Below are 17,151 nucleotides of genomic sequence, written 5' to 3' on the forward strand. Positions count from 1 at the left end.
TCAGCCTTAGAGCCTCAATAGCTCAACCGGTAAAGGAGTGGACTAAAAACCGAAAGGTCGACGGTTCAAACCCTGCCCGTTGCACTATTGTCGTACCTACTCCTAGCACAAGCCTGACGCTTAGTTGGAGAGGAAAGGGGAATATTAGTCATTCAACATGGCTAATATTCTTTAAAAAAAAAGCTTTCATCTATTCAAATCACCAACGCCGGCCTGGCAGGAAGAGTGAATAGGTTGGTGGCAATGTACAATGGGACCCAATTTGAATAAATGATTTGAGTTTGATGGGCAACAGCTATACTAGATGAGTGAACTCACCGAAGCCAGCAATGTCCAGCACGCCGATGTAGTAGGCCGAGGCGCTGGAGGGGATGCTGTCGTTGATGCGGCGCACGATGTAGTCGAACAGCCGGCTGTACACCGCCTTGGCCAGCGCGTCGCGCGCGCTCGCCGCCTCGTACGTCTTCAGCGGCACCCTGCGACAACGCACTGTTCATTGAACACCACTCGCATAATCCTGACAGGCCATGGGTACTTTAACACCAACACCATGCGTAACTTCTCTACGCCCAGTAGTGAGGCCGCGGTCGCAAGCGTGGACTCACTGTCTGGGCTCACGCGGCACCCTTCTCATGGCCCACGCAACGTTTTTCTCCCCAAAGTCCAAGTCATCCAAATGGGGGAGGCGTCTCCAACCAATAGATCAACTCGGAGCAACTAACATTTGAACTCATACCTTATTGGAACACCAAATTAACCACAAAATCCACAGATATAGTAAACTGAGAGAAGTTGGAAAGAATCTGATCATGATTAAAAAGAAAGTTCGCCTAGTTTTAGTTACTTTTCAAGACAATTTAGTAAATAAAGTAAAAAACAAACTCACATTATATATAATATCTGTCCCGGCTTTACTCACGTGTTTAGTCGGCAGTCAACCGCGGCGCGTGCGCAAACTAACTCCCTTGAAAAAGCACCAAACAGCAGGATGGGTTCGAAACTAGTCGGGCTAACGTCGACTAAACACGTGAGTAAAGCCGGGACAGATATTATATATAATGGAAATCACTCACGATAGTTTAAACGCTAAAATAAAATAAACTCACATAATGGCAGTCCCCTTAATGCCTCCTCTAGAGCTTTGCATGAGTCTCGACACCAACGCCATGCGCAACTCCCCCGGGTCCACGCCCAGCAGTGAGGCAGCGGTCGCGAGCGCGGACTCGGTGTCTGGACTCACGCGGCACCCTCCCCGCGCGCCGCCTTCCTCCTCAAACTCCACGTTACCCAGATGCAGGACGGCCGCCACGACAGAGTAGAGTGACTTCTTCTCAGCTTCCGACAGACCCACTCGGGATAACGCCTGGAAGAAAAGGCATTATCATGATTAAAAATAGAGTAAGATCCAAGAGTATTCTATAGGATCTGGGAATCCACTGCATTATTATCCCAAGAAAACTCCTACTATTACGTGATTAACGGAAAAGAGTCACCAACCCTAAGCAATGAGGATTACATGCGCAAAGAGAAGAGGGCAGAAGAAACATATCAGTATCATGTACTTGATTGAAAAAAAGTGAAAAGAGCGTAGAAGATTATATCTGCTATAGGTTTTAGAATTATTGTGTTGAAGAAAATTATGGCTAAAGTCAAACGTGATGTCAGATGCCTTTGCTCGTAGTAACGACCCTATCGTTTGCCTGGGGTAGAAAAAAAATTGAAATTACTATGAGAAAGAGGTCAGAGATGAATTTTATGATTACCTGATGCAACCTCTGGAAATCCTCCACATCATCCAATATGGGATCTCTCAGGCCTCCTTTAGCTTGTTGTTGCTTACTCTTCTGGTTCGCATTAATTTTCTTCTCTGATTGTGCTGATGTGAAGTATTGTGTGCAACCGTTCTTCAGATACTGTAAAGGTTTTCATATCATGTTAAAACTCTACAAGGGAGCACAATGGGGCCATTAGTATTCCTGCTATATACAAATGAAAGATAAAACGATATGTATATGAAATGTAAACGATAAAAACTTGATAGCTTACCAAATAATCGTCAGGCTTGGTTATCTTCAAAGCCGATCGCAGTTCTTGAGGGGCTCCCGCGCACAGCAGATAGAATACATGATAGTTCCTCTCTTCAGCACTCTGCGTGCATATTCTCGACTTTTCCAACAGGTAGTGGGAGATATGCCCTCCGACGACCTGGTATTTATTGGAGAAGTGAACCTCCATAAATTTGCCGAAACGTGAACTGTTGTTGTTGCGGGTTGTTTTTGCATTGCCGAAGGCTTCGAGGATCGGATTCGCTGAAAAAAATAAAAGTTGTCAGTAATAAATTTTTTAATTTATATCATAGTTCATCATATTTAATTTTATAGGAGTATTTTCCGTAAACTTAAACTCATGCCTTTTTCTGGAATTTTTACCCGTGACTTATCTTAGGGTACTTTTAGTAAACTTTAACAACACGTTATTTTGTGTGCCATATTTCATAACACAATTTTATACACATTTCAGCCTATATTTTCCTTTAACTTGTACACCAAAACATTTTTACTGTTGGCATTATCTAAAAACAATTTTTGATTGAACTGTCAATTGTTTTGTTGAGCCTTTCAGTTCAAACTTTTCAACTTACCGTCTAAAATCTTCTGCTCAACGGGTCCAGCGCCTTTCGCCCACAGATCGCAGAGGTATTTGAGGATATATTTGGTAGACTCTGTTTTGCCTGCTCCAGATTCACCAGACACGATGATAGACTGTGATTGTTTTAACGCTTTCATGTCCCGAAACGATTTGTCAGCTGAAATATTTAACCATCTGAACATTTAGGTCCTATGAAAGTAAAGTAAGCAGAAATACAGAAAATCGTAAAAATTGATGTTGAAAATAGCAAGATTTTAACGCACGACCATTAGAATAATTTCAATAAGGATTTTTGAAATTATTCGTATACTTCACTTGGACTACACAAATTTCAAACTCCTATTATACCCCTTTATTATATATTATAATCCTTTCTTAGCGGATGTTTACATCATAGTAGCTATCTGCATACAAAATTTCAGTCCGATCAATAAGCCCGTCACCTTGTCCTTTTTTGTATGTATTTAGATTTCATTTTTTGAGAAAATACTTTGGTTAAAAAACTATTATTTTCGGACCAAGTCATTAAGATCGTTTGGTTCTTTCTACCAATTGAATAAAATATTTAACTTTGTTTGCAACTGTTCAAATATTTGTATGAGGCATTTTTTTATATCTAAGTACTCTATAAAAGATTTAAATATGAAAAACATACCAATAGCGAACACATGCGGTGGCAGCTCACCCAAGGACCTGCCTTGGTATTTCTTGATTGTGGTCGACGAGTACATGTCGGGAATGTCTTCATACGGGTTCACCGCTAGCAAAATATTTGCGACGTATGTCTGTAATGAGAAAATTTGTTTCTATTATGACAGGCTTGCGCTTGACGACAACCATGCTTTAAAGAAAGCAATGATGCATTAACTTCTTGAGTTGATAAGGTCATCACCATTTTTTAGGGTTCCGTACCTCAAAAGGAAAAACGAACCCCTCATAGAATCACTTTGTTGTCTGTCTGTCTGTTTGTCTGTCAAGAAACCTACGTCGTGGTACGTCTATCGATTGTTAATGATATCACCTCAATAGCTCCACGGTTAAAGGTGCGGACTGAAATCCGAAAGGTCGCCGGTTCAAACCCCACCCGATGCACCTATTGTCGTACCTACTCCTAGCAAAAGCTTGACGTTTAACTGAAGGAGAAAGGGGAATGTTAATCAAGGGCCATAGCTAATATTCTTTAAAAAAAATGATGATGTCCTTATAAACTCAATAAGTTAATGCAGTTCAAATGTCACATTTCTCAGCATATTATTCATTCGACCAGTCATAGAAATAGCACAGCAAGTCATCGAATAGTCCTGCAATGTTATTACTAGCCATATTACAAATGCGGTGTTTGTTTGTTGGTTTGTCCTTCAATCACGTCGCAACGGAGCAACGGATCAACGTGATTCTTGCATGGGTATAGTTTAAAAGAGTGGCATAGGCTACTTTTTATCTCGGAAAATCAAAGAGTTCCTAAAGGATTTTGTAAAACCTAAATCCACGCGTAATGCGCGGGCATTAGTTAGTTAGTAAATAAATAAATGTCTGTCACATTTCTCGACATATACCAGTCATAAAAATGGCACAGCGAGTCATCGAATAGTCCCGCAACTTGGATTATTAAATCCATATTAGGTACCTTCTTAGCCCGTAATATCGCTCGTCATAATCGATCGTTTGCGTGCGGTCCGGTCAAGGTGAGTTATAATATAATGCTTGTACCGTCAAGACCAAGTTTTCATACATATTAGCTGTTTTTCTGCCCTTTTGTTACTGTGCTATGTATTTTTTAAACATAATATTAGTCCCGCAAATTGCTTTTATATAGTGACGTCAGCACTAGACTGTAGTTTCGAGCTGATGGTATATTTTTATTTCGGCTGACGTCAAAATGATGTTAATGAGACATGTTTCCAGCGCAATAACAATTTTCGGCACTTATAATTAAAAAAAAAAATTTGGAAAATTGTGGGTAAGTAACAGATAATACTTAGACCCGAAAACAACCTACTGCCGCAGACAGTGTGCAAAATTATTATGCAACTACATCCAATCAATGATCACTAATTAATTTAAATTACATTAAAAATAGCTGTGATAGCCTAGTGGTTAGGATGCCCACCTTTTAATCGGAGGTCGAGGGTTCGATCCCGGGCACGCACCTCTAACTTTTCTTAGTTAGTGCGTTTTTACACTTTTTTTAACGGTGAAAGAAAACATCGTGAGGAAACCTGCATGTCTGAGAGTTCTCAAAGGTGTGTGAAGTCAGCCAATCCACACTTGGCCAAAGCGTGGTAGAAAAAGCAAAAACCCTTCTCACTCTGAGAGGAGACTCGTGCTCTGTAGTGAGCCGGCGACGAGGTATAGGTACTTACGTAAATCTTGCTTTTCTTGTATCTTGTTAGAATGTTGTTGAGAAGTGTCGCTTCGTTGAGGAACATTAGTTCACCTGCAAAAATACAAAGTTGTTTTTACAAAGTTGTTTTTTTACAAAGTTGTTTTTTACAAAGTTGTTTTTTTACAAAGTTGTTTTGGTTAGAATCTGGCTAACGAAAGAAAGACTGGAAAAGCGCAGCAAATTAAAAAAAAATTGTATGGAAGCTCTGAAATTAGTATGACAGACCTGGACTAACCTGATTTAATAGATTCGAAATAAAAATCAGTAATTCTTAAGTTGATTTTCGTCTATTATTTTAGTAAGTCTTCGTAGTAGAGTCATTGAGAACAATTTATATAAACACGACATAAGACTGATTGGTCTGTAGTTGGATATAAGCGGTAGAGCAAGCAGGATTTATCCGTAACTTTTCTACTATCGACCACATCCACGCTCTAAAAATGATTCTAGAGAAGCATAATGAATATGATAGGCCTTTATACCTATGCTTCATAGACTACAGCAAAGCTTTCGATTCAATTTCCCACCGCTCTATATGGCAAGCTCTATCGGCTCAAGGAGTTCAAAAAAAATTTATAGATCTGATTAAAACTATATACTTAAATAGCACAGCTAGAATAATTTTTGAGAAACCAGGCCCAAGCTTCAGAATCGAAAAAGGAGTAAAACAGGGGGACCCACTCTCTCCCGAAGCTTTTTATTGCTGTACTCGAGCAAATCTTCAAGAAAATAGACTGGGAACAGAAAGGACTAAATCTACACGGAAAGTACCTATCACACTTAAGATTTGCCGATGACATAGTACTTTTTTCAGAAGATCCTGAAGAAATGCAGCAGATGATAGAGTCATTATGCACAGAAAGTAAAAAGGTGGGACTGGAAGTTAACCTAGATAAGACAAAAATAATGACTAATCGACAAAGAGCACCAATTGTTTTATCGTCGAACAATTTTGAATACGTCGACGAGTATGTCTACCTAGGGCACCTTATAAAATTGGAATAAGTATTGGGCTATGAAAGAAATTTTCAAGAGTGACTTACCCATAAAATTGAAAACTAAAGCCATGGAAGTCTGCATACTGCCGTGCCTCACATACGCTTGTCAGACATGGACCCTAACCAGGGCCAACGTACACAAAATTCAAATATGCCAACGAAAAATTGAAAGGAGCTACCTGGGTATCAGACTTAAAAAGACAGAATAGAGAACAAAAAAATAAGAAAAACCACAGGTGCCAAGGACGTAGCAAAGAAAGTTCTGCATTTAAAATGGAAATGGGCTGGACATATACAACGAGTGGGAGATGACAGATGGTCGAAAATAACAACAAGTTGGTACCCCATTAATAAGAAACGCAGACCGGGCAGACCTTACAAGCGTTGGAGCGACGAGATTGTGGATGTGGCGGGCACGGCATGGAGTAGAGTCGCAAAAGATAGAGAGCCATGGAAAAGGTTGGAGGAGGCTTTCACCGCTAAAAGCGGTCCTTTCTAATACCCTATTTTTAAATATAAATTAATAATTATTAGTAAAATAAGATAAAAGTTAAGTTTTTAATTTTTTTAGAATAATATGTATCAAAAATATGAAAGGAAAATAAAGCTATTTTTATTTTTATTTATTTATTTTTAATTCTAAAGTATCAAATTAGGTTATCCCAGGTCTGGCATACGAATTTTGGAGCTGCCATATTTATTCAATTTTCCACGCTTTTCCAGTCTTATCTTTCGTTAGCCAGACTCTAGGATGTTTTCAAACCCTCTTTTATTTGATTATCTGCACATTAGACCTTGGCTACCTAGTATATCTATACAGGATATAACCAGAACAATAGCAAAACGAAGACAGGTAATAGTACTGATAATTACTGATATATGATAGCACAGAAAAAAAACGCGAAAAAAATATTGAAATAAATATCTTACATTTTGTAAAAGTTCACGATATATGTATTGCAAATAAAACATCTGACTAATGCTAGAGGTCAACGAACGTTGCGTAAGTAGGCCACTCGGAGTCAATGTCGCGTAGTAGAAACGAGCAGGCGGGTCACCTGATGATAAGTGATTACCGCCACCCATTGTTGTTGGTTACCAGAGGAACTACCAATATTTTTAGAAGATTAATTGACCATATGATGCTAGGCTTATTTCGTAGTTAAACGACATATTATAATGTAAATAACAGGTAAGTACTACAACGATTCATACGATGATTGTGAGATATCGAAATTTCGAGCCAGTTTGACCATATAGTTATTTGGATATTCCGATATTATAATATTTCGCCATAAAAATTAACATCGTCAATATCATAAAGCAGTAAAAAAAATTAAGCACTTAAGTAAATAGTAAGAATTGCGTAAAGTTGTTTCGTCATGATCATAATAATAAACATAATATTTTGATGGGTTTTTTGTTTCATATTTTTTGTGATAAATTAATGCACTGTTTATAAATACAATATTTGTTGTAGGAAGTAAACTTATTAAGTATTTATGAGGCGTTTATTTTATAATTTTCTCATATAATATAACTTGTTTCGTAATACAGTTTAACTATAAAGGAAAGTTCATTGATATAATTTTTGTTTAGCATTTACGTAAGTGTTATACCTCCAGAATCATATATTATCTAAAGCAATGAGTAACTGTAATATGAGGCTTTGGTCATGGACGCTAGATGCCCATGGAAAACGGGTTAATTTTCTTGTTTATCAACTAAGTGGACAAACAAGCTGGGGACTACGTTCATGGCATTTAGGTTAAATTTACGTATAAATGTCAGAAAATCCTCAAATTCGTACCTATTGTCAAAATATATAAAAGGAAAAGGTGACTGACTGATCTATCAACGCACAGCTCAAACCACAGGATGGATCGGGCTGAAATTTGGCATCCATACAGCTATTATGACGTAGACATCCGTTAAGAAAGGATTTTTGAAAAGGGGGCAAAATAGGGATTTGAAATTTGTGTAGTCCACGTGGACGAAGCCGCGAGCATAAGCAAGTATGTAATATATAAAATGAAAAGGTAACTGACTGACTGACTGATCTATCAACGCACAGCTCAAACTACTGGACGGATCGAGCTGAAATTTGGCATCCAGATAGCTGTTATGACGTAGGCACACTAAGGAAGAATTTTTGAAAATTCAACCCCTAAGGGGGTGAAATAGGGGTTTGAAATTTGTGTAGTCCACGCGAACGAAGTCGCGAGCATAAGCTAGTAATAACAAAAACCAAAACTATAAAACACATTACAATCCAAAAGAAAGTCTTTTAACTCCTTTTGAACAGTTTTTCCGCTAAATTATTCTGCTATTGTGATTTTTACATGCATTGCATACAATCGTCGTAATCATTGCCAGCCAATAAGCTCAATTTTTGGTCCTCTCGCTAAAAATGATAATTTTAGAAAATATTGTACGAGCGTCAGGCAATTATTACAGTACCTACAGATAATTATTGCAACCGCCACAAGTTAAAATGTATTAGGTACTTACAGTTATCATCAACATCTTTCGTGGGATCCCCCGCTGGGAAGATATCGTCGAAGTTGCACACGCGTCGTGGATGCCGGTTGTCCACCGGGAACACGTCTGCTTCCTCTCCCATCAGCTCCTGGAGGCGGGCGAGCACGAACCCCTCGTTGGGGTCGCGCACCCACACCAGCTGTTTATCCATCGTCATTTTTCACTGGAACAAGGAAAACAGAAATTATCAGACATTATACTTTGGGTTGCTGAAACGAGGACACTGACAAACGGCCTTGTTCACAAATTCAAAGTTGTTCAGCGAGGTATGGAGAGGGCTATGTTAGGAGATTCGCTGAGGGATAAGATCCGAAAAGAGTAGATCCACAGGAGAACCAAGGTCAATGACATAGCCCAAACTATTAGCAAGCTGAAATGGCAGTGAGCAGATCATGCTTGTCGTAGAGGCGATGGCCGTTGGAGCCGGAAAGTCCTTGAGTAGAGACCACGTATAAGCAAGCGTAGTGTTGGACGCTATCCAGCATCCAGCACGATGGACCGATGATATAAAAAGGCTGGCGGAAAGTGGCTGGATGAGGAAGGCTGAGGACCAGGTGTGGTGGCGCTTTTTAGGGAAGGCCTATGTCCAACAGTGGACGTCCACAGGCTGGTGATGATGATGATGATGCTTTGGGTTGTAATTTAGGGCACTAGTTAGGGAAGTAGATGAACACCGCGTAGAGTCAAATAATTTCTTGGAGATTGTTACCGCTGGACTGACGACGTTAAGAAGAATGCGGGAAGTTGGTGCATGAGAAATTGTACAATTATTGATTGTAACGTCACCGCCATTCGCATGTTTTTTAGGGTTCCGTAGCTCAAAAGGAAAACGGAACCCTTATAGGATCACTTTGTTGTCTGGCTGTCAAGAAACCTATTGTAAACCTACGTACTTCCCGTTGACCTAGAATCATGAAATTTAGCAGGTAAGTAGTTCTTATAGCACACGTAAGGGGAAGATTCTGAAAACCGGGAATTTGTGGTTACATCACAAAAAATATTTAAATGTGTTCATGAGCAATTAATAATAGTACCTACTTTCAACTTTCAAAGTAAGATTACTTTGTTTTTAATGGCATCTTCATAAAGAAATAAATCAAATTAAATACCAGCTACGTAAATACTCCGCCGTAAAATACGAGGTTTAACGATACTTTATAATTCTTGAAACAAAGCATGCAACATCTGAATCAGTATGAAACATATCTTCTGAATACCAATTAAAATAAGACAACACACGTGAGATATAAATACATATACTAAGCTCATCAGGAATCGAAACACAATCGCACGCTGATACACAACCATATAAAAAGTTAAAAGTACAAACTAAATAAGCGTGAAGTGCAGGCCTGCATAAAGAGTGGCAACTGGCAGAACATGTGTCCACGTAATCTATACCTACTTATAATAATTTTAAATATGACACAACAAGTGGATATAATATGTAAGTGTATAAGGCTATAAAACAAAAAAAGTACGCGGCTGGGTTTCTTGTCGGATTATTATAACCTTATTATACCAACGCGCATTGAAAACCCTTGTAGCTTGAGTTTTTTATCTGGTCTAAATATGTGACTGAGTCATCTATCAACGCACAACTCAAACCACTGGACAGATAGGGCCTGAAAGGCATATGCAGATTATGACATAGCCATCCGCTAAGAAAAGATTTTTGAAAATTCAACCCCTAAAGACGGAAACAAATTATAAGCCACGCGTATGAGGCCCTTGTAATAAGACTAAAAATGTTATGTTTAATTTTATAAAGCCGTTCAGGTGATAACGTGTAAATATATACTTTGGAGGAAACTAAACAGAACGCAGCATTTTATATATGTTTATCAACAAATGAGTGTTTGGCTGTACCGGCTGTGGGTTTACTTAGCATTTTTGTTTCCGGATGCACCCACCGGAACGGCAGCTGTGTTGAATGTTAGGGTGCCTCTGATGTTTTATTATAGGTAAGTATACACTTTCATTTACCTACCAGTTTGTATGTTCTAGGTATAATACCTATAGAAGATAAACTAACATAAAACAGATATTGGTTGCTTTTAAAACACATGGATCAATCTTTCTCTGAAAGATTGTTTAGCTGAAAACTTTGCATGTAAAGGCTTTTGGATTTCTGAAGTTAGCATACATAACCATAAAACTAAGAAAGGAAAACTGGTAGGTTAGAAGAAAAGGTACGTATAAGAAATAAAGCCGAAATGTTTATATATTTCAAAACGGTATTAGTGCAGATTTTACTTAAATTGTTGTACTACATTGTTTTTTTTGTCCACCTACGCTAATTCAAGGAACAAGACAGAGAAAGTAATAAGGACTTAAATTAGAACAAGGTTCAGCAAGTCGCTGACAAGCTTCTCAAAATGGACATAAAAATATCGATAAGTTTCATGCTAAACTAGACAAGTAAAACAAAATTTCAACAGTGGTACTTGACAGAAAAAAGGGGCAGGCAAAACAAAAGGGAGGACCACTCACGATGAGGTCAAAAACGCAGATAGAGTGCAGGCTGGGACAGAACTCAGAAGTTAGTAGAAGACATTAGAAGGCAATTGGTAAGAGGCACTCCGCACTCTAGGCCGTAGAAGAACATCGTGGCTAAAGAATTTATGCCAATGGTACGGGAAGAGTACCCGATCTCTTTTCCGAGCAGCAGTGTCCAAGGTGCAAATAGCCCTAATGATTTCCAACCTCCGATAGGAGACGGCATTTCAAGAAGAAGATGACTCCGCACTCTAGCAACGTTCTACAATGAACAAATTAAATTCAACAAAAAAGTGCCAATCTCCGATAGAATATGGGTTGCTCAAAATGATGAGATTTATAGCGAATCATTTACGAAGATATTTTGTTGCCAAATGAAGCGTAATAGGGCCCTTATAACAATATCTGAATATTTCCAATTGCCAGCTTACTTTTCAAAAGTGAAAGTGAACAAAAACACTATCAAAAAGCGGAAAGAGACAAATTGCCCACTGAATTATTATCGTCTACCGCAAGCGTAACGCTTTTATGGAACAGCAATGTAATAACTAAGGTAATAACAGTTAAAAACAAGCTTGCTTTTAATTGTGCGGATCAAATGAAAACGAAATCTTACAACACCGTTGCATAATAGGGTATAATCTAACACGTGATATTTGATGTGGAATGGCGGAGATTCAGGTCAATATACTAACTAAATTGATGACGGACATGCTATGAAAAATTGCGAAGATATTTCTTTATGATGATGATTAATGAGTAGAAAAACGTAAAGAAACATATATATTGCAAGTATATATTGATGGGAAATCTTCTTCTAAATATATAAAAAGAAAAGGCTGACTGATAGAGTCAACGCACAGCTCATACTATTGGACCGATCGGGCTGGAATTTGGCATGCAGATAGCTATTATGACGTAGCCCTCGGCTAAGAAAGGATTTTTGAAAATTCAACCCCTAAGGGGATAAAATAGGGGGTTGAATTTGGCGTAGTCCACGCGGACGAAGTTTCGCAGGCATAAGCTAGTGCAAAAAAAGAAAAAGTAATTATTTAATTTTAGACGAGTCGCAAGGAGCCGCTGGATTCAGGCGGCCAGACCTTGGCGTGTCCTATTAGACTATATGTATACTACAAGCTACTACTATGTCCAGCAGTGGATGTCTATCGGTTGATGATGATGATCTTGAATTATTTAATTTAAATGCGAAATTAAGTAGTGTATCGCGATATACTTAAATAGTATAAATTAAAGTAATATGAACGTAGGTTTAGTGGAAAATTAACAAAGTAAATCATACGAAAACAGAAACTGGTAGGATCAACGATCTTAAACTTTGTTCACACAAAGATTAGTTTCATCATTCAATTATTATTTACTAGCTTATGCTCGCGACTTCGTCCGCGTGGACTACACAAATTTCAAACCCCTATTTCACCCCCTTAGGGGTTGAATTTTCAAAAATCCATTCTTAGCGGATGTCTACGTCATAATAGCTATCTGCAATCTGCATGTCAAATTTCAGCCCGATCCGTCCAGTAGTTTGAGCTGTGCGTTGATAGATCAGTCAGTCAGTCAACTTTTCCTTTTATATATTATTTAGATTTAGATTAGATTAAAATATAAAAACGAATCACTATGTCTACTTACCCGACTATTGACTACTCTGCTGTGAGTCACAGAATACGCACAAAAACAAAGGTTGCCGAGAATATCATTATGAGAAAAGAAAGAAAAACGTATGAATAAACAAAGTGGCACTAGCGGAAATAAATGGATACGAATTGCATGCAACAGATGGAAAAGAACTAGCAGTTCCGAAAGCGTACAGAGCCTAACCACCAATGGTTATCTGTAAAGTATCATTGGGTAATGCTACTGAAGAAAGTCATAACGGGCCACTGTGGAATAACTTTCATTTGTGCCTCATGAGAAATGCATATAACCAATTGCATATTGATTGGGAAGACTTTCAATTTCCATTACTAATCTATCATCTAGTTACAGAAGCCTATGTCACTATCCAGGTCTTTAGCTATATCCATGCAAAAAATCACGTTAATCCGATGCTCCGTTGCAGCGTGATTGAAGGACAAACAAACACACTTACGCAATTATAATATAAGGTAGTGATTAAGGCATCAATAAGCAAATGTTATAGATCTAATTAAATAGTTTTCAAATCTAACAGCTCAAACTATGGTACTGATTCTGAGCACAACCTAATTTTAGAGTATTCGCATCCTCTTCTCACTAATGTAATATGAAAAGGACAGACGCAGTTTGACAGTTTTAAATTGAATTTTTAGATGGTAAAAATATGGTGGAATTTTAGCGCACAGTCGCGTTCCTACTGTTTAAATTTGTAGCGTGCACTAAAATTTAGAGTCTTTAAATGTAAAGTTTATGTTCTGTCCCTTTTTAGCATTGTTAAAAAGAAAAGGATGCAGATACTCTAAATTTAGTTTAGAGAAAGACAACGGAATCGGTGCCATTGTTGTTCTATGTTAGCTGTCTCCTCCTGAAAACTAGTAGCCTGTTGAATCGGCTTGGAAATTAGTGCTTCTTATTGTAAGCCGATTCAGTTCAGTACCGATAATATGCTGAGATGAAAAGGAAGTAGAATTGGGTATTTGACTACATCAAAAATAAATTATTTCTCAGTGATTATTAAATAGAGGGCAGTGTCTTCCAAAATACGTAAAATCCACGTCCTTTGTTAGTTTCAAGTGTAATAACCGTTTTAAATTATCGATTAAACAAAAAAAGAGCGTCATTATGATGTGACGTCACATTCCAGTATTTCATAGAATATCGCATACTAAGGGCGCGTTTTGACGTTTGATAAAAAGTTACTGATTTAACTAGTTGTCAAATACCGTATTACCGACCCGATGCCCACCTTCCCCGCATAAAGGACATTATGATAAAAATGTTAATGATAAAATACGGTATTTGACAACTAGTCAAAACGCGCAAAAAAATACGTACTTTTTCAGTTTAATCGATAACTTAAAATGGTTATTACACTTAAAACTAACAAAGGACGTGGATTTTACGTATTTTGGAAGACCCTTTATTTAATAATCACTGAGAAATTATTTGTTTTTGATGTAGTCAAACACCCAATTCATCGAACTTTATCCAAGACTGTTACAATTAACATCGTCAAAAATGTTAATCTATGATATTTCTTGTTTATTTCAGTTATAAATTACCTAGAAACGTTGATAAACAAAATCTGATAAAATATTATAAAGATAATCATAATTTATGTACAAGTAGATTATACAAGTCTACGAACTTAAGGTCAAAGAACCTAGTTTAGCAATGGGGCCGATTCTCTAGTACACAATCTCTAAACTAAACTAAATTAACAGGTCTAAATCTAATGCTATCCTTTTCCGCAAGCAACATTATGAAAGGGATAGCAATAGATTTAGACGTGCCATTTTAGTTTAGTTTAGAGATTGTGTACAATGGAATTAGCCACAATGTCTTTTAAGCAAACTAACACTGACATCAATCATGTTGTGACCTCTGATATTTCTAGAGCGTGTTGGACAACAATGGATTTTCATAGCAGTCTTATAAGACTTGATTTCAATCCTCCGACAAGGAATAATAAACTTTCGGGAAAGCCGAGAAAGTTCATTTTATGGTAGCGCTAAAAATTTCGGTCACGGTGTACCAGTAGGCCTGACCTGATGACCTCAAACTATGCCCTTTTCATCAAATGAACTCAATGACCGCGCCCGTAATTAACTTATAAGAATGTCTTCTAATAAAAAATAGAAGATATTCGAGAACGCGAGTTTAACCGCTTTAATAAAAAAAAAAACCGGCCAAGTGCGAGTCAGGCTCGCGCGCTGAGGGTTCCGTACTACAGTCGTATTTTTTCGACATTTTGCCCGATAACTCAAAAACTATGATGCATAAAAACAAACAAAAATCTGTTTTAGAATGCACAGGTAAATCCCTTTCATATGATACCTCACTTGATATAGTTATCTTACTTACAAAATTAAAAATCTAATTATTAGTTCATGACAATTTAATTGTTTTTGTATGATGTAACTAGAAATTCACGGTTTTCATTTTTTGCCGAATGTCTGCTATAAGACCTACCTACCTGCCAAATTTCATGATCTTAGGTCAACGGGAAGTAGGTACCCTGTAGGTTTCTTGACAGACCGACAGACAACAAAGTGAGTATAAGGGTTCCGTTTTTCCTTTTGAGGTAAGGAACCCTAAAAATAAAAACGCATTGAGTTTCTCTAGAATCTTCATTCAGTATAGTAAAGGTAAGCCAATATTGAGTAAATAGTTCAAATTAAAGAACTTTTTTTTTTCTTTTTAATACAATAAAACTTAAAGCTAGCCTTATCTAATTACTATATAAATCATGACCGCGTGGAATGGTGCCAAGTATACTGGCTGCATTTCCGCGCTGGACAGCCAGGCTGATCCGTTGCGCAAAAAATGAGCCAGCCCTTCTGTCACCAGTTGAGGCTATTAATCGCGGTGAAATGTCTCGTAAAAAATTTTTAGCACTAAGACTCCATAGCCCCAGGGTCTCCACGGCAAACGGCACAAAAATGTAACTCTCTATAAGAGAGGCATACTTGCGCCGCTTGCCGTTTTCAGCTGTTTCTGCTGCGGCTCCCGGTCTTGATGCTGTCTTCCTGATATGACACGGGGCCAATGTGTCAACGCAAGTTGCGTCCCACATTAGCGCCCGTCCCCGTTCCCAGGGAACCAGCGTCAAATAACTTAACTTTATGACAATTTAATATATACCTACGTTAAATTATCACCAGACCAGCCTGAGAATGTAAGTGGTGTATGAGTCATGAGAACTTGAACTGTGTGACACCATTTACTATGTAGAGACAGATGTTCAGGAGCAAATAACGAGTGGGTAATCACAAATATTATGGTACCGAGAGGGATAATACTACATAATCAAATGTTAATTCAAATATAAAGGATTAATTCGGCTCATTCAATATTTTCTGAATCATAACGCCACGGTTCTTTTGAGGTTAAAAATCCTTTCCTTCCGTTCATATTAGGTACTTAAGTATAATATTATGATAGACACTTGCGGTTTGTCGACGTCTTCATTGTTTTGTTTTGTAAGTTCAATGTTGATTAATTTATTGTACAAGAGCTCTATTTCTCCCTCTATATAATTATATCCATAATTAGATATCTGATGCTCGCGACTTCTAGTATTTAAAGAATCCCGTGAGAACTCTTTGATTTTTCGGTATGATGCGGGACTTATCTATACATAAAAATTCAAGATAATATATAAGCGAACTAGCTGATGACCGCGACTTCGTTTGCGAGGATTTAGATTTTTGAAAATCCCGTGGGAACTCTTTGATTTTCCGGGATAAAAAGTAACCTTTGTCACTCTCCAGGCCTTAAACTATACCCATGCAAAAAATCACGACGATCCGTTGCGACACGATTGAAGAACAAACCAACATACCAATAAACCAACAAACAAACACACTTTCGCATTTACTATAATATGGGCAGGGTAGTGATCAGCATTTTCTATCTGACTTTTGAGGCGAGTTCACTAAAAATGTGCACGTCAAAAATTGACGTGTGGGTGACGCTTTTCGTGAGTCACGAGCATGTCACGAGATATTCAGAATTATCGTGATTAGCTGGAGTCAGCGTAAGATTTTCGCAGCGCTAACACAGTTTAAACGACATCTAATTAATCCAATTAATCTTAAATATATAAAAGGAAACGGTGACTGACTGACTGACTGATCTATCAACGCACAGCTCAAACTACTGGACGGATCTGAAATAAGGCATTATTATGACGTAGGCATCCGCTAAGAAAGGATTTTTGGAATTTTTTATATATTATAAGTTTCAAACCCCTATTTCACCCCCTAAAGGGGGTTTGTAGTTCAAGCGGATGAAGCCGCGAGCATAAGCTAGTAGGTATTTATTTAGTTCCATTTGAGTTTTCAGCTAATTGATGAGATGAGAATCCGGTTTATTTATCTGATGTTAAAATATACTTTGATATAGAACATAAAAATATAT

General features: G+C 37.8%; 1 protein-coding gene across 4 annotated transcripts in view; it reads right to left on the reverse strand.

Moving 5' to 3' along the window:
* The window catches only part of jar (Myosin heavy chain 95F jaguar), a 61,575-nt gene that overhangs the window by 19,889 nt on the left and 24,535 nt on the right, over positions 1-17,151 (reverse strand). For all 4 annotated transcript variants that reach the window (XR_011237376.1, XM_034974292.2, XM_034974290.2 and 1 more), the window contains exons 2-9: positions 8,545-8,737; positions 5,013-5,086; positions 3,305-3,434; positions 2,642-2,806; positions 2,047-2,309; positions 1,764-1,913; positions 1,107-1,363; positions 319-476 (exon numbers count right to left, since the gene is read on the reverse strand). Coding sequence is in view for 3 of the 4 variants with exons in the window: in XM_034974292.2 (XP_034830183.1) it covers positions 319-476; positions 1,107-1,363; positions 1,764-1,913; positions 2,047-2,309; positions 2,642-2,806; positions 3,305-3,434; positions 5,013-5,086; positions 8,545-8,731 (1,384 nt within the window). In the remaining variant the exon portion in view is untranslated. The remainder of the gene's footprint in view (positions 1-318; positions 477-1,106; positions 1,364-1,763; positions 1,914-2,046; positions 2,310-2,641; positions 2,807-3,304; positions 3,435-5,012; positions 5,087-8,544; positions 8,738-17,151) is intronic.

The sequence above is a fragment of the Maniola hyperantus genome, chromosome 12 (genome assembly GCF_902806685.2).
Source record: "Maniola hyperantus chromosome 12, iAphHyp1.2, whole genome shotgun sequence".
NCBI classification, from domain to species: domain Eukaryota; kingdom Metazoa; phylum Arthropoda; class Insecta; order Lepidoptera; family Nymphalidae; genus Maniola; species Maniola hyperantus.